The 18,600-nt window shown below is 34.7% G+C and overlaps 1 protein-coding gene across 1 annotated transcript in view; it reads right to left on the reverse strand.

The window, feature by feature from the left end:
* BAZ1A (bromodomain adjacent to zinc finger domain 1A) overlaps nucleotides 1–18,600 on the reverse strand; it is a 91,972-nt gene that overhangs the window by 4,237 nt on the left and 69,135 nt on the right. Inside the window, exons 17-24 of the mRNA XM_063091662.1 lie at nucleotides 17,237–17,361; nucleotides 13,740–14,336; nucleotides 11,901–12,064; nucleotides 10,918–11,072; nucleotides 9,568–9,716; nucleotides 3,119–3,366; nucleotides 2,680–2,903; nucleotides 609–1,075 (exon numbers count right to left, since the gene is read on the reverse strand). Of these exons, the coding sequence (XP_062947732.1) occupies nucleotides 609–1,075; nucleotides 2,680–2,903; nucleotides 3,119–3,366; nucleotides 9,568–9,716; nucleotides 10,918–11,072; nucleotides 11,901–12,064; nucleotides 13,740–14,336; nucleotides 17,237–17,361 (2,129 nt within the window). The remainder of the gene's footprint in view (nucleotides 1–608; nucleotides 1,076–2,679; nucleotides 2,904–3,118; nucleotides 3,367–9,567; nucleotides 9,717–10,917; nucleotides 11,073–11,900; nucleotides 12,065–13,739; nucleotides 14,337–17,236; nucleotides 17,362–18,600) is intronic.

Below are 18,600 nucleotides of genomic sequence, written 5' to 3' on the forward strand. Positions count from 1 at the left end.
AGTAGCATTTTTGGTTTAATTTTTTTTTTTTTTAATATCAAAGTTTTATTACTACTGACATTTAAAAAGACAGGATTGAAGAAATAAATGAATAAAGAGATTTTTACATAGATAAAAATTAATATAAACAAAAATCAGAATTAAAAAGATAGCTGGTGATCCCTAAAACATTACTGCCCCCAACTCTGCCTCTCCCCCCCAATTCAGTATTTCAGGTGGGAACCTGATCAAACAACCTAATGTAGCTTGTCTAGGTGAAGATAAGTATGTGAGTTTTGAGGGAGGAAAAAGTGGGTGAGAATAAAATGTATTATAATGTGTTATTCTGAGACTGTTCAAATATTGGCCCAATATCTCCATAAAAACAGAACACTGCCTACAAATTTATTACATTACCCTGCTACCCTAGTAGAAAGACTAATAATATAGTTTATCTTTATTCATCAAATAGCTGTCCCTTCAATGAATATTATGCTTTATTTAGGTCAGATTTTTCCCTAATAACTTTGTATATATCAGTGACAGCCTTTTAAAAATGATCCAAAGTATCACAACATTCAATATTTCCAAATCATTCAATTTTCTTAGGTTTAAATTAGACTTCATACCTGTAGATTGTCTTTTCCTGCCTTTTCTCTTGGATTCACTATCTTGGAGAGAAAGTTTTGAAGCAACATTTATAGATCTTGATTGTTCACTTGACTTTGTGGTAATGACTCTGAAGTTAGGGAAGTTGGGACTATTATCTGGCGTATTATTAACACTTTTCCTGCCTTTGCGCTTTCTACGAGGACTAAGTAGTTCCACAAATACATCTGCTTGCAGTGGGCTATGACTGTGGCGAGTAGAACGACCGGCAATTCTTAAGGATTTAGTTTCTGAAGGAGGAGCAGATTTTATCTTTCTTAGGCTTCTACCAGTAGTTTTAGAAGAAGCAGTTGTTTTGGGTGTACTCTGCTGACTCCTTGAAGGGTATCTTCCAGGATCTTGTCGTTGGGCACGACTTGAGAAAGAACTAAGTCTCCCTCTTGTTTTAATTGGCAATCTAACTTGTGGTCGTCCTCGTTTTGATGGGCTATAAATATTGGTAGAAAAGACAATTATTGTACAGAGCAATGATGAGCATATGATTATTTCTATCCCCCTTGTTCTATTCAGCCAATGAGTTCCACATAAATTACTTTTCTGTATAACTGACACTTATCCTATACTCAATTCTTTAAACTTAGAGCCAATAAGTTTTCATGGAAATCTAAAATATGCTTTCATGTATTTCCTTGAAATACCAAAAAAATTTTAAATATTTTCTTGGTAACTCCAGGACATCATCATGAAAGTCAACTCCTAAATTATGATAAACTGTAATAAAATCTTTAGGAGAACTAATAAATAGACCTAGTCAATCATGTTGAAAATTTAAAAGAATGATGAACTAATCTTAAAATGCAATTCTTTTGTCTCTTTTTGCTACAGGAGACTACCACTTTTCATTACCACTGATACTGAGGTAACCTACAATTTCGGCCAATGGCTGTCACTGAAGTGGTCCTTGAACCCGTGGTTCCTGAATACCAACCCAAGAACCTCTTTGCCATCTTCTAATTGTGACTGTAAATTACCAAACTAGATTTAATCTTTTAATTGCCTTTAATAAAAAGGATAAAACAACCCCATTAAGCATCTTTTTATCTATCTACCCACACACCTGGACTTTCAGTTTACCGAGAATATTTGCAAGAATTTTCTGAATTCTTTATCATCTTTATGCTTAACACAACACTGCCCTCACAAGTTACAGGGAAGATGGCTCCTCCTAACCAGTACTCTTAAAAAACACCTTGTTTAAAACAGATGGGGTGGCTCTATCTTTACTTCTCCTCCTCTGACTGTATAATCCTTTTGTACTTCGACATTTCTGGGTTCCCATTGCATTCATTTTCCTGACTCCACAAGAATGGGGTTCAGATGTTAAAATGGGGGTGGAATGGTGGGCACAGGAGCACAATATGACTTCTCTGGTGTGGCTGGCTGTGGCCAGGCCTGCTGATGGAAAACACCTAGTCGATATAAATATTCCTCCATTTCAGTCCTGAAACAAGGGGATAAATAAGGGAGATTGCCCCAGTGCTGCCACAGCAGGAATATCTAAGCTCAAAACAATTCATCAGGCCTGGATGATGCAGTTTGCTAAGCTGCAGGAATATTTGGTTATATGGTAGTATAAAAATTGTTTCTGGGTGCTGATGTGGCAGGAGAATAAAAATAGAGTGTACTTTCCTGGCATATTAACACTTTCTCTCTGTAGGCTGCCAAGACCACCAATACTCCCTTGGGAATATTTTCAAATGTTTATAATATATAAAAAGCAAGTATAGCTTCAGGTCATTATATTACATATTACTTTAAAAGACAGTTATGGACCTCAACTATTCCATTTGTATTTGAACAGTTAAGAAATTGTCTTTTTTTTTTTAAAAGATGACCAATAAGGGAATCTTAACCCTTGACTTGGTGTTGTCAGCACCATGCTCTCCCAAGTGAGCCAACTGGCCATCCCTACATGGGATCCGAACCTGTGGCCTTGGTGTTATCAGCACCACACTCTCCCGAGTGAGCCACGGGCCGGCCCAGGAAATTGTCTAATTAAGACTTACTAACTCATTGCATGGTAGGACTTACCCGAGTTCTTCTTCTTGAGAGTCATCTTCATCTTGTTCTACCTCATACTCTTCCTCCTCACTTTGACCCTCTTCATCACCATCATCAACTTCATCATCCTCACCTTCCATACTGTCTTCCATTTCTTCATCACTTTCCAAGGATGGCCTCTGTCTAGAGGAGAGTCTTCTAGAACGTTGCTTTGGTCGACATTCTGGACAAAACCAATCTCCTTCAGGCACAGTCTGAACAAATCATGTAAATGACCATTAATCATTTATTGTTCAAAATCTCAATGTCTCAATTCTAAAATTTTTTTTTCTTTCTTTCTTTTGGGGGCTGGCCGGTACAGGGATCTGAACCCTTGATCTTGGCATTATAATACCACACTGTAACTAAATGAGCCAACTAGCCAGCCCAATGTTTCAATTTTAATCAGAGAAGTAGGAAAAAAAAATACCTTGAGCTTTGGTCGAACACAGTAGGTATGATGACCCCGATCACAGCCATCACAAAGTACCATGTTTTCTGCATCACCCTTCTTTCGGCATATCTTGCAACGAGCATTCAGTATAGACTTAGACCATATCACACTACGATCCAAGGTGGATAGGTGAAGAAAGACTTGGGATAGACTAGCAGAAGAAAGGAGAGATTCTCTCCAACGGTCCAGGACTGTTTTATAAGAACGCCCACTGTCACTGGCATCTTAAATGAAAGGGGAAAGTGATTAAAGTTTCTAGGCAAACCTAGATATCTCCTAGAACTATTTTCCTGGCAGTTTATTATTTTTTTTTTGGTGACTGGCCAGTACAGGGATCCAAACACTTGACCTTGGTGTTACCAACACTGAGGTCTAACCAACTGAGTTTAACCAGCCAGCTCTCTTGGCAGTTTAGGTTATATTTTAAATTTTTTCTCTTCTAATACTTAACAAAAAAGACCATGCTGATTTTAAAAACAAAAATCTCATGTTAAGGAAAGTATTTGTGGAGCCACATCTTATTTATGATAAAGGAATTACTTAAACCCATATATATCAAATGCCTGGGGATTTCACGTTAAAAGAGAAAAACAAGCAATGTGTTGTCAATCCAGTCTTTGTACCAAATCTTGATCTAATTTAGAAAACTGGCTAAATGCAAGTTACTATTCATTGAATAAAGTATATTACTTCCTCCTTTTCAGATAAAAGATGGACTTTTCTCTAACTTAAATATCGAACATATAGGAAGTTTCTTTGGGGATTGATGATAATGTTCTGAAATTAGATAATGGAGATGGCCGCACAATTGTGAATATACTGAAAACCACTATATTGCACACTCTTAAAAGGGTGAATTTTATCTCAACAATGCTGTTATTAAATTTATCAACTGTGTAGAAAGACCAATTATATTGTCTTCTATCTTTAAGAAAATATTATTTTAAAACTGAGAGAAATAAAAACAATGTTAATACTCTCAAAAAAGAATTTTGAGTACCAATGCAAGGGTACTTTAGCCATTTATACCACCATTCCTTTGCCTTCTGGGCTAAAAAAATTAAGAGCCATTTGACTACATGCTATCAATCTACCATCAGTCCATCATTTTCCGCTGGCGTATGACTTCCATATCAATTTTTAATACCGCTACTACATTAATTTGCATAAAACATCATACTTAATTATGAAGGGCCCACGACCTCATGTCAAAATTCTGCAAGGTATTTAAGACTCGATACATAGTCTGGTCCCATAATGCCTTATTTCCTTCTATTATTCTCAAGTAAAATTTCTTGGGCATCAGCATAATGGTTAAGAGAATGCAGGCTCTGAGTGAGTATGAGCTTGGTCAAGTTACTCAACACTTCTGTGTCTCAGGTTCCTCAATAATAACTGTGAATAGTATCTACCTCTGAAGGTTGTTAGGACCATTAAATGAGATAATACACAAAGGCATGTAAAATGCCTGTCACAGAGTAAACATTATTACCATCAATACTCCTGCACTATGTTGTTCCCCCTATGTGCAGCACTTTAGAAGATTTGAAACAAGTCTATTCTATGGTTCCTATCTTTAAGGAATTTTTAGTACAGCTGGGAAGGTGAAGATATATACATTGAGTTAAAATCATAAAGCAACAGGCCTGCCAAACACTAGTGAACCTTGAGCTTCTGTCTGACTGTTAGGCAGGGTGAGAGAGAGATGACTTGAAATGTAGGGCCCATCCAAACGACGAGTCCCTCTCTAAAAAGCTGGGACTCCAAACGGCTACCCCTTCAAGTGTCAGGGTGGAAAGGGTGCTACACAGAAAGAAGGGTAGCAAGGAAATCTACTCACCTGGACCTTGGTATTGGGTAGAAAAGGGAAATAAATCTACCCTGAGAATCTGTAACTATAAATAAAGTTTTAAACAGGTTTAAAACCTGAAAAAACACAGGTTAACATTTTAAAGTGGTCCAGGGTTGGTAGTGCCTTCAGGTGAATGGCAGAAACACGTACAAATGTTTGTAAATTCTTTCTGAAGACATTTCCACAGATCAAGTTCTGAGGAATGAATTAACAGTCTAAACCCACAAGGTACATGTGGAAACAAACACTAGAATTAGACACAGAACATAAAATATCTATGTATATTTTTAAAAATATGAGTAAATAACCAGGCAGTTTGAAAAAGAATCAGATAGAGTTTCTAAAAATAATTGAGATTAATAACTCAATGGAAGAAGAAAAAACTCAATGGATGGGTCAAATAGCTCTTCAAAGCTGAAGAGAAATATTAGCAAAGTGGGAAATAAGTGCAAAGATATTATTTGAATGCAGCCCAGATAGTATTTTTCCATCTTTTATCTTTCTACGTCCTTTTGCTTTAGGTGTGTTTCTTGTAGACATTATAAAGACTAGCTGAATTTTATTTATTTTATCCAGTCTGTCTGTAACTTTTATTGGAGAATACAATCCGTTAAAATGCATTTGATTCATTTCTACCTTCTCATTTTGTGCTTTTTACTTATCGTCATTTTTTTGATAAAAGCTTCATGAAAAGTTCTGGCCTGAGTAGGACCTCTAAGGGAGAAGGCTATAAGAATTGCTAGTTCAAAGATAATGAAGAAATCTTTCTGGATAAATCAGAGAGCATTCTTATTAGTTATGACAAGAAATAAGGTTGCGGAGGTCAATATGGAAAAGTGGAAGAAAGGACAAATCTATGAAAATCTTTTGGAAGCTTGGTAGTCAGTTTGAACAATTCTTAACTCAAAGATTGGTGAAACATTGTGGGTTTTTAATCAAAGAGGTATTCTAAAAAAATTGAAGAAGGCTCAATTCTTATCCTACTCACTCCTACTCACTTGTATATGTTCTAGCCCATAATGGATGCACACATTTTTCTATTTTCATATAGTACTTAAAGAAAAAAACAACATATACAATTGATTCCATTTTTCTGTTAATTTTTTCCCTTAAACCTCGCTTTTTCTCCAGATTATATGACTGGCAAGGCAGAAAATGTCTTGTTTCTTTTATCTTCTATTATGCTACTACAGATAAATTCCTCAAGAAGTTACTAATTAAAAGGATTTTAGTAATAAAAGATAGTCACAGCATCAAATATTACATCAGGAGATTTCGTACTATTCAATGGCCACCATACAGTAATCCACGTGACCATGCCGTATAGGCTTCTCTAGGAGACAAAATATAAAAATTCTTGCCCTATAGGTCTCTCTGTGCTACTAAAAGGAAAAAAAATGCTATGAATACTTTATGCCAAATATGTAAACATAAGTTCCATACCTGTTCATTCTTTTCATTAATGGCTAAGTATACTTAGATTGACTAATATCAACTTTGTATATATATGCCAATTTAAAAGAGTATGATGAGCTGAGGTATGAAATATAGAAACGAAAATGTTAGGAAGGTGGTATTGTCTTGTAAGCTTGTCCCCAAGCCCATTCCCTTCCAAAAATCCAATCCAAAGTTTTCCTTGAAAGCTACATATGCGCATCAGTATTCAGCAGTATAGAAAGTAAAAATCATAATTCTTTAAAAAGACATAACACAAATTTCTTTAAAAAGTTAAAAATTTACCATCTCTCATACTAGATTGATCTTCCTCTTTCTTTTTCTTGTCCTTTTTTTTTCTATCTCCCTTTTGATCTTTATTAATTTCTGGTTTACCTAATTTCAAATTGATAAAGTTAGTTGAGAATTTTTTTCATAGCTTAAGGGTTTAACCATAAGCATGACTTTATAAAGGATGAAATTATCAACCTAAACAAACAATTCTCACATATCTTACCTAAAATAATTAATCAAACATAATCATCTTCCCCAAATTAAAAAAGCTTAGTTTTATCAATGTGATTAATCACTAGAATAAAAAGGATATATTAGAGAAGGTGGAAGATAAGTAAGATTTTTACTTCTTATTTGCTTCCTGAAGAAACTGAAATAATCTCTGAAACTAAACTGGGAAAATTCCTCTTATGGTTAATTTGCTGTGTTGAATATTACCAGTGAATCGAGTATTTCTGTATGTATTCTACCTCAAACGTGCATAAAGTAGAACCTCGTTTTATCTCCCAGATTAAAGATATTCTTGATTACCTCGCTTCAAATATTTAGACTATCTCCATCTCCTGCTGTCCCATTCAAAACAGACCTTTCAAAGGTTTAAAAATAAAATAAAGAGCTACAGACATCAGTTATTCAATTAACTTTTTATGGAGCAGCAACAGTAGAGGGTAACACCAATATTATAAATGAAAAACATCTGACTTTGATGAACATTTACCACCAGAGAAAGTACCGTTACGTTGAACTTTTCTTTTTTATTTTTTAACATCCCAAATTAAAATTGTTTCTTTTATATCTCTTGGGATGGAATGAATGTTCTAAAGCTACTATATACAAATCAGCATAAGGAACACTGTAGCTCTCATAAAACCTACTAGATACAAGTTGCAACAACTCCCAGTATTAACTTTTTCATTGTTTAAATATTTAATACGATGTACAGATGAAAATACAGACACACTAAACAACAATTTGATTTTTTTCTCCTTTAACTTATATATAACTTTAATTGATGGCAATTTCTGAAGGAGAAAAATCATCAGAATTGTTTTATCCCTTACATTTTTGGAATCACAGGGCTAATCAGTAGCAGCAATATCTTATATTTATAAGAGTTGCATGATTTATAAATAACTTATAATTGAAATTTTAATTGAGAGAATTGTATATTCAAATGTGGTTGTAAGAAATAATACAGAGAGACCACCTGTACACATAACTGAATTTAGACAAAGAAAATACTAAGAAATATTGAAGACTGGGAAATTCATGATATAGCAGATATGAACTCTAATATCTTTGTGAGCTGTGATTATACATAATTTATTTCTTACAACTACTACTTTCAATGTGATAAGTGAGTTAGTAAGCTCATAGTAGAATTATCAGTCTACAAAAAATATAAGTAGAATTAGATAATGAGATCCTGGCCATGAATTCTTCAATTTAAAAATAGACATTTGACAAATATATTCACATTCCAAAATTGCTCTGATAGGGCTGGCCCGTGGCTCACTCGGGAGAGTGTGGTGCTGATAACACCAAGGCCACAGGTTCGGATCCCATATAGGGATGGCCGGTTAGCTCATTGGGTGAGCGTGGTGCTGACAACACCAAGTCAAGGGTTAAGATCCTCTTACCAGTCATCTTTTAGGGAAAAAAAAAATTGCTCTGATAGCACTATTTATGAAAAGTTTGTTCTTACTACTCAATAAGATAATATCAAATAATTATTTAATGCATTTTAGTCTATTCAAGTTGCTCTTTCAGTGAGACCAAAAAGATATGGTTTTAAAATATTATTTCTTCCAGGATCCCATACTAAGATATAAACTATCTCAATATGATAAATTACAAATAAACTCAATATCTCAAAAAGACAACAGGGAAGTAGAAGCAGTTATGACATTAAAATTGATTTGAAACTTTGAAACACCACATATTTTCCTCAAAACAGTGATTAGGTTCATAGACTAGTCCCTAAAAGCCTATTAATTTCATAAATTGCCAAAAAAAAAAAAAAAGATACAGGTGGGGCCGAGCCCGTGGCGCACTCGGTAGCGTGCCGCGCTGGCAGCGCGGCGACGCTCCCGCCGCGGGTTCGGATCCTATATAGGAATGGCCGGTGCACTCACTGGCTGAGTGCCGGTCACGAAAAAGACAAAAAAAAAAAAAAAAAAAAAAAAAAGATACAGGTAGTATTTATTTCTATTATTCTAACCATAAATAACAGAGCATTTCCTTATCTGTGTTGCCTTTAACACTTGGTATTTCTGATTTAGCACCTACTTGCTTGGGTTAGTGACCCATACTTACTATTAAAATACTAAACCACACCCCAAGTGGTGGACTTTTAAGTTGCTTATCTGGGGTTCTTTTAAATAACAAAAAAATTTATGTACATTCTTTGATTACTCAAGGTCTGGCTAGTCACAGGTTTTGGTCATCTTTCTTTGGATGAAACTCTTCACAAAAGAAGAGACTGAAGAAATAGTTTAAAAATATTCATTAAGGGCTGGCCCCATGGCACACTCAGGAGAGTGCAGCGCTTGGGAGCGCAGTGGCGCTCCTAAGGGTTGCAATCCCCTTACCGGTCACAAAAAGACACACACACACACACAAATAAATTCATTAAAATGAATAAATATTTAGAACAAATTAGAAAAATAGTATTTAAGTATTTTAAAAATAAATCTCACTCGAAATAACTCATTTTAAAACACAATCTCAAGTTTTTCAAATTAGTCTATCAATTTCATTATATCAGCCAATAGTTCTATTAGTTAAATGACAATTTCAAACTTTAAAACATAATTAATACTTTGAAATAAAAACAGATACTTACCAAGTGGAGCTTTGAGAAAACGCCGCTCAATGCCCTGCTCTATTTGAAACAATGCCATTGCCAGATAATGAACCACGTTGCTCACTGATTGTGGTGTACTTGCATTAGTCGAGACAGTACTTGGAGTTTCTGTTTTTATCCCCAAAAGCCTACAATTAAAACAGTAAAGTTTATGGTACTTAAAAACATTGTTAGTGAAACTTGAGCCCACTCATTCATTCACATACTCATTCACACCTGCGTAAGAAATAGTTTTCTCAGTCTCAAAGAGCTGTGTCAGCTAGTAGGGAAGGGAGATTCATTTAGGAGGACAGAAGGGCAAATATCTGAAGGAGAGTATGTGGGAAGAGGCTTATGGAAAAGGTTTTAGAGAGGTGACATTGTGATGGGCCTTAAAGCCTAAATATTAAATATCTCAGGCAGCTTATCTCTATTTCTCCTGCTTCAACTACTGGAAGGACATGAAACTGTCTCCTAATTAGTTCATTAGCCTCCAGTCTTGCTCCCTCTGCAATAAATCTCCATACTGCAGCTAAAATGATCACTTAAATGTGCAAACCCATTCACTAAAAGCCTTTGCACGTGGTCTTTCCTCCCAGTATCACATCTTCCCCACCTTTAGAGCTCAACCTCACAGTCACTTCCCCTAGCACTTTTTCCACTGTCTTCTATGTTCCACCAGGACAAGTAGCCTTCCTATGGACTACATTTGCACTGGGTATTTACTTTCTTTCAGAGCCTTTATCCTGTTCCATAATGTTCTATAATTGCTAGCTTCATGTCTCTCCACCATTCTCCTCTAGATGAGAAAATGCTTAAGGGCATATATTATCCAAAATAACCTTGAAAAAGTAAAAGTATCTATTTATAGATATATAGATATAGATTTTGATTAATAAAATAACTGCACTTAAGTCTACCAAAATTTACTATGTTTTCCTACAGAAAAGAAGAATGGGCAGTACAAAGTTACCTTTTGAAATTAATAAAACTTTAAGTTCAAAGACTTTTTAAAAAATGCTTGAGAAATTATCATTGCTCTAATGAGTTGTCTTTTGGTTGCATTAGTATAAAGTGGAAAACAGAAATCCTGAGGTTCATTTTTTTTTTTTTTTTTTGGTAGCTGGCTGATATAGGGATCCGAACCCTTTGACCTTGATGTTAAAACACTGTGCTCTAATCAGCTGAGCCAACCAGCCAGCCTGCAGTTTAGGAATGATCATTTCAGTGGTTACAAATATTAAGGTCCTCATGATAAGTTTTTAAAAGAATATAAACATTTACTTAAAAACCTTATAATTAAAATGGCAAAGAAAAGTGATGGTTACTGTAGAAAAATCCTTTTTGTACCTGTCCTTTACTATAACCTTTGCTTGTTCATCAATTTCCATTTCTTCTACATCTTCATTCAAAGTTTTAATTATCCCGTTTTCCTTGTTTTCCTCACTTAACAGCTCATACCGTCCACTTTCTAAGGCTGATCTCCAGATGTGTCGATCTGTAACCTGTAACAAAATCCAAATTTACTAATCCCAAAAAGTGAAATATGTTGCTCCTAAGAAGTATGAAGTTCAATGTACATATAAAATTAATTCATGGATATTCTAGAACAGATTATAAATCAAAAAGGGATCTAAAAATAAGGCTACTAAGTGGCCAAAATGGAATTCATATCATTCACAGATGAAAGCTTTAATACTTTACTTTCTATATAAAGAAATTATAAACAATTCTAAGATTGGTCACTTGATAGTAAAAGAGTGACAGATGATGGCAAAGGCATGAACAGAACACATATATAAAGCATGACTTACTTACAGATTTAAAAAAGGTAACAAAGAAACCAACAAACAAACCAGACTCAGCAGAGAAGGCAGGAGCTAGTCAAAGAAGAAGAAAATATCCTTACACATTTCAACATTTGATGAAAATACCATAAAACATACTTTTAAAATATTAAAAATTAATGTTAATTTTTTTTAGGGGGTGGTAGCTAGCTGGTATGGGGATCTGAACCCTTGACACCTTGGTTTTATAACCCCATGCTTTGACCAACTGAGCTAACTGGCCAGCCCTCAAAATTAATATAGGTCAATTATATTAATTTAATTTTGTTTAAGAAAGCAGATAGTCATATAGAATATTTAAGAAAGATTTATTCATATATTAACATTTTGATGCAGGGGGATAAACTTAGTTTTCATAAAAAATATATCATTCCCTGGTGTTTATTCAAAACACACATGCTTTGCCTATATCAAATAATTAACAAATATAATCAAAATTCTGGACCAAGCAAATTAGATAAACTAAAAATGGAAATAGGTACAAACCTTGATTGCTCCTAATGTTCCTTGGTAGATTCTGTCTTCAATATCTAAAAGAAAATCTCTCAGCCTCAGTTCAAGTTGCCTTTCTGCAGACATCTGATACAGATCATATGAACTGGAAGATCTTCCCCGACCATATGTATGTTTGCTGTCAGTTTGAGGTTTATCTGAAAAAGTAATCAAATACCTTTATCATGATTTTCTTATTAAAAAACACACTTACCCCCATGTGATTGTTATGTCTTTGAGATAACAGATTTAAAAGCACTTTGTAAATCCCCAAGTGCCAAAAATAACAAATAAATATTTGCAAATCACGTCTGGTAAAGGCCTTGTATCCAGCATATATAAAGAACTTTCATAACTCAATGAAAAGACAAATAATCCAATTTAAAAATGGGCAAAGAATCTGAACAGACATTTCTTTAAGGAAGATATACAAGTAAATAGCCAATGAGTACACGAAAAGATTTTCAACATTATTGGTCATTAAGGAAAGGCAATTCAAAACCACAATGAGATACCTATGTCAACACAAAAACTTATATGTGAATGTTTACTGCAGCATTATTCATAATAGCCAAAAGGTGGAAACAAACCACATGTCCATCAACTAATGAATGGATAAATAAAATGTGGTATATACATACAATGGATTATTTGGCCACAAAAAGGAATGCAGTACTGATACATGGTACACCCTGGATGAACCCTGAAAACATTATGCCAAGTGAAAGACATCAATCACAAAAGAACATTTATTATATGATTCCATTCATATGAAATGTCCAGAACAGGAAAATTTATAGAAACAGAAGGTAGATTTGCAGCTGCCTAAGGCTGGAGAGGTAGAGGGTTGGTGGGGGACAGCAGGAGTACAGGGGAGTGGTAGCTAAAGGGTACAAATTTTCTTTTTGAGGTAATGTAAATGTTGTAAAATTGACTGTGGTGATCGCTGCACATATCTATGAATATACTAAAAACCACTGATTATACATTTCACTTTTTTGGCAGCTGGCCAATACAGGGATTGAACCATGGACTTTGGTGTTATCAGCACCACACTCTAACCAACTGAGCTAGACAGCCAGACCAAATTGTACACTTTAAATGGAACTGTATGCTATGTTAAAGCTGTTCCAAAATAAAAAAAAAAAAAAAAAAAGTAACTGTGGTCTACAAATTTTAATCCTGAGAATTTAAGTAGTCGTGGTAACATGCCCCTAAATTTAAGAAGTTCTTTACTTAGAGAATCTCATTTAGTAACATAAAGATTCACATCAAAAAATGACTTATCGTGTTATACCAAGGTTAAGGGTTTGGATCCCCAAACTGGACAGCTACAAGAAACAAATAAAAAGACTTACTGCTTTCTCTTATCTTTCATCAATGGACCAGCCATCAAATAGGAAATGCTACTACCTGATCTCCCCTTGCAGCCAGTTTCCAAAGTAGTGATCATTAATAGAACCCGTTTCTGGACTGTAAGCCAAAACCCTTAGTGAATAACCTCACTCACTATATCTCCAGAACTGATGCAGCCTTAGAATCATGGACATTCAGAACCTACAGACCAAGGACTGAGGAGATGAGGAAGAATACTTATCTTCTCACAGTGTAGATGTGTTCCTCATAATCCAAATAGAACCCACTGAAATTTAGAGAACCCTGTTTCTATGAAGAAATACATTCCCAAACTCAAACTCACAATCTGAGATCATGGTCTAAATAAAGATAAGGTGTTTTAAATATATTTCTAATAGTTCGAAAAATGTTTAATCCTGAATGACTAGCAATTATTGGGAAACAAAATAAAGGAAATAGTTTTCATTGAAAATTTACCTGAAAAATGAAATTTCTCTTCAGAAAAACGGGATAGCTGTGCACATATTCTGCTCTTCTCTTGCAACAAAGTTTCTTTTAAGGCACTTTCTCTATGTCCTCTAGAATTAAGAGCTTCAATAAGCTGGTCTAGCTGTTCACAAGAACTGTAAAAGCACCACCGATTTGGTTTATGCACAGGTTTTGGCAGCTGCACAGAATCATCACACGGACCTTGGTCAATGTTGGAGGTAGAATCAGATATCAAAGACTCTCCAGTTTTAGTGGATACCTGAGGATCTTGAGACTGTACATTATTCTGAAATGATGAAGGTCTCGGCAACAGCATGTCTTCGGTGAGACCAGAATAATCCTCTTCAATAAACAATCCAGGAATAGAAGGGAAAATCCAATATCGCCTATACATACGGTCACGTCCCAAGGGAAAGATATTGGTACATGCTGTGGCATTTTGGATTTTTTCTAAGAGCTCCTTCTCTTTTCGTTGGTGTTCCTGTTTTGATGCTTCTTCCTCATAAGCAGTAAGAGGCTCTCTCGTTACACAGTTGATCTCTTCTTGCCTCGTAAATTCTTTAAATTCATTTTGTCCCCTTTTCCCTATAGTTGAAATAACATTTATTATCATATTTTAAATTTTCATTAGAATAATACGAGATACAAAGCTACCACAAAGTATTATATGTTACGGACTGAATTGTGTCCTCTCCCCCTACCTCCTCCAAATCCGTATGTTGAAGACCTAACTTACAATGTGACTGTATTTGGAAATATAGCCTTTAAGGAGTTAATTAAGGTTAAATGAGATCATAAGGGTGGGGCTCTAATCTGACAGGATTGGTGTCCTTATAAGAACAGGAGGAAACACCAGAGCTCTTGCTCTCTGGAATGCACAGAGAAAAAGCCATGTGGGACACAGCAAGAAGGCAATATCTGCAAGCCAAGGAGAGGCCTCACCAGACACCAACCCTGTAGGGCACCTTGATCTTGGACTTCCAACCTCCAGAGCTGCGTGAAAACAAATTTCTGTTGTTTAAGCCACCCTAGACTGGGGTATTTTCTTAGGGCAGCCCAAGCAGACTAATGCACTATGTTAGTGATAAATTCACTCACTTAAATCTAAAGGGACACACAAAATCTGTAATTTCTACAGTGAAGAGCGCAGTAGAGTATGTTAGTTATCCTCCAATAGCCAGCCAGTCTTTCCTTTAAGGCAGGGATTAGCAAACTACTTCTGTAGAGGACTAGCTAGTAAATATTTTAGGCTTTGTGGGTCATATGGTTTGTTGCAGCTACTCAATTTTGCTGTTGTGGCACAAAAGCAGTCATAGACAATAAGTAAATCAATGAGTATGGCTGTGTTCAATAAAATTTTATTTAGATAGTGAAATCTGAATCTCATATAATTTTAACTTTTCACAAAATATCATTCTTTTGATTTTTTTCAACCATTTAAAAATGTAAAAACCATTTTCAGCTTATGACAATAAGTAAATCAATGAGTATGGCTGTGTTCAATAAAATTTTATTTAGATAGTGAAATCTGAATCTCATATAATTTTAACTTTTCACAAAATATCATTCTTTTGATTTTTTTCAACCATTTAAAAATGTAAAAACCATTTTCAGCTTATGAGTTATACAAAAAACAGTGGGCAGACCAGATTTGGCCCACAAGCTGTCACTTACTAACCACGGCTTTAAAGTAAAAGAATCCCTAATTTTTAGCTGGGTACTTAGCAATCCAAAAGAAGGACATTTTCCATAGTAGGCAGGGCTACATGAGGAACCTCTGGTCAAAGAGATAGGAGCAGAAGCATTATATGCATCCCCTGGGTGTGTTTTCCTTTTTTCTTTCCTTCTTCCAACTAGCTGGAATGGGGACATGGCAAAAATCATTCTGGAGCATGAGGATGGCACCATAACCCTAAGGATGGTAGTCCCAACAAGACAGAGCCTGGACTCTGGTGATCTGTCTAGTTTTTTATAATATGTTGAAGAATTAAACTTTTCTGCTGTTTCAGTCACGGTCAAGTTGTTTTAATAGTTGGGGAGTGTTTCTGCTTTCTATTTCTTTCATTTGAAAAAGTCTGTGTATGATTGGAATTATCTGCTTCTTTAAAATTTGGCAGAATTCACCTATAAAGTTGTCTAGGACTGCTGTTTTCTTTGTAAAAAGATTTCACTACTGATTCAAGTTCTTTAATAGTTTAGGACCATTCATATTTTAAAATTTCTTTACAAAGCCATTTTGATAATTTGTATTTTTCTAGTATTTTGTTAATTTTTCCCTAAGTTTTCAAACTTACTGCCATAAAATTGCACATCTCATCTTTAAATTTCTACTCTACCTGTAGTTATATCACTCCCCTTTTCAGTCCTAATTTTTCTGTGATTCCTCCCTCTTTTAAAAAAATCTATTTCAAACAGGTTTGCCTAGTTTCTGTCTTTTTTCAAACGAACAAACTTTTGGCTTTGTTGTTCTCTATTTTTATTTTCTATTCATTTCCACTATTATCTATTATTTCCTTCTAAGTAGGGGGATTATTCTATTTTTTTTTCCCTCTAACATCTTAAATAAATGCCTGGCTCACTTTGTGTTTCTTCTTTCCTAATAAGTATTAAAGCTATAAATTTTCCTTTAAGTAGAGGGACTGTATCCAATAAGTGTTAACATAGAATATTAATTAGTTTTAAACATTTTCTAGTTTCCATTATGATTTCTCTAATTATATGAGGTTTGTTTTGCATTTCGAAATCAATTACATTGTAATCAGAGAATATAACCTACATGATTCAGGAGATTTTCCCTCTACTTATAGTAACCATTTGGAAAATAATATAGAAAAAAAAAATCCCATCCAAATTACAGGCACAAAATTGACTTAAATATCTCCTTTTATAGTAATTAAACCGGGATGGTTGAGGATCCTCAGAAGTAATTTGTGTCAACAGCTTTTTAAAAAATGTATTCCCTTTGATCCAGCAACTTGTGAAATTATTTTAATGCAGTAGAAATTTCCATTCTTAGTAATATAACACCAATTATGAGCATTATCGATCTTTGTATCTCTAGCACATAGGAGGCATTCAATGCATGCAGAATGAGTACCTTTTAGAATAAATTTTCATTTGGCCTTATAATAAAGTAGTAAATTCAAAACTCAAGAAAACTTGCTAACTAACCAAAAGTTGAAGTTATGAGAAACTGACCTCATAGAGAGAGGAATATTGTCTTTCTTTCTTAAAGTATAAATGATATGTGAATAAATACCTAATCATAAACATACTAATATAACTTCATAACACCAATTTACAAACAAAATGGTTACCATTTTTACAACTCATCACAGGTATGAAGTGGGCATTTAAAAACAAACATACTGTAGAATCACAAATAGAAGTAATCTAATACATATTTCAGAATAGTTGAATTCATAAAGTACCTCGTCAATTAAAAACAAACAAACAAGCACGTCCTTAAGAAATTTCAGTATTACCCCTTCTGCCTCTTTTATGTGATCCTGGGTCATCTTCATCTTCAGTGACTGTATCTTGATCTAGTTCCTTTTGCTCTACTTCTTTGCTTTCAGTGCTAGTATCAAAATCTTCCCTTTCTTCCTCCCTTTAGGATAAAAACAAAGATTACATTTATTATAAATATACAATTCCATTCACAAAATATTTATCGCTTGCTTATGAAGTATTGGCACTATGCTTAGAAAATAGTGAACAACATGATACAGAGTTTATGGACCATAAACCATTGTAAAATTAAAATATGTATTAAGTACTAAAACAAGAGAACTTCGAGGTGCTATGAAAACATTTCAAGGAGGACCAAATCTAGTCTTAGGGATCAAGAAAGACTGGCTTGAAGAAATGATATTTAAACTGTGAGACAAGAGAGATGAGGAAGGAGTGGACAGCAGAAGAGAAGAAGTCTGCACGTCCTGCAGACAAATAACATATGCAAAGGCATGGAGCCGAAGGGAAAAGGGAGAAACTCATAGTTTTGAGAAAAGTGTAAATGAAAAAGTAGTAATCTGTGATAAGGATGAGAAAAAAGCCAGTGTTAAATCATGCTGGGCCTTGTAGGGTATTATCCAAAGAGCAATGAGAAAAAACCTGAAGAGTTTAGAAAAGGGAAATGCTATGATTAGAAAGTGCTTTTGCTCCTATATTGAAAATTATCTGCAAGAGAATAGATGAGGGGAGACCAATAAAGAAGCCACTGCAATAGGGCAGATGGCTGGCTAGGAGGTGATGGTGGCTCAGAGTAGGAAAGAGATAAGTAGACAAATACTGCAGGAGAAAAGTAGACAAATTTCATGTATAGTAAGTAGGAAGAATGAACACAATATGGATGTTTAATCCATTCTGTTATCCAAATCAAAACTAAAAGTATACAAATCTGGAAATAAATTCCATCATTTATGTTCTACCTCAAAAATGAGGATTTGAAAGCTCAAATGTATTCAGGAACCAGAGATAAAGTAAATGAGTAAGGCTGGATCAGTATAAAGCATATGAAGATAGAATCTATACCATGTTTAATTTTCTTTTCTAAAAAATTGAGATACAATTTACATACCATAAAAATCACCATTTTAGGGCTGGCTGGTTAGCATAGTTGATTAGAACATGGTGCTGATAACATCAAGGTCCAGGGTTTGATCTCTGCACCTGCCAGTCCCCCCCCCAAATCTCCATTTTAAAGTGTAAAATAGTGGTTTTTAGTATATTCACAAGGTTGTGCAATCATTAATCATATCACCATCTAATTTCAGAACATTTTCATCATTCCAAAAGAAAAATCCCATACCCATTAGTAGTTACTCCCCATTTCCTCTTCTCTGCTGTC

The sequence above is a fragment of the Cynocephalus volans genome, chromosome 3 (assembly GCF_027409185.1).
Source record: "Cynocephalus volans isolate mCynVol1 chromosome 3, mCynVol1.pri, whole genome shotgun sequence".
Lineage (NCBI taxonomy): Eukaryota > Metazoa > Chordata > Mammalia > Dermoptera > Cynocephalidae > Cynocephalus > Cynocephalus volans.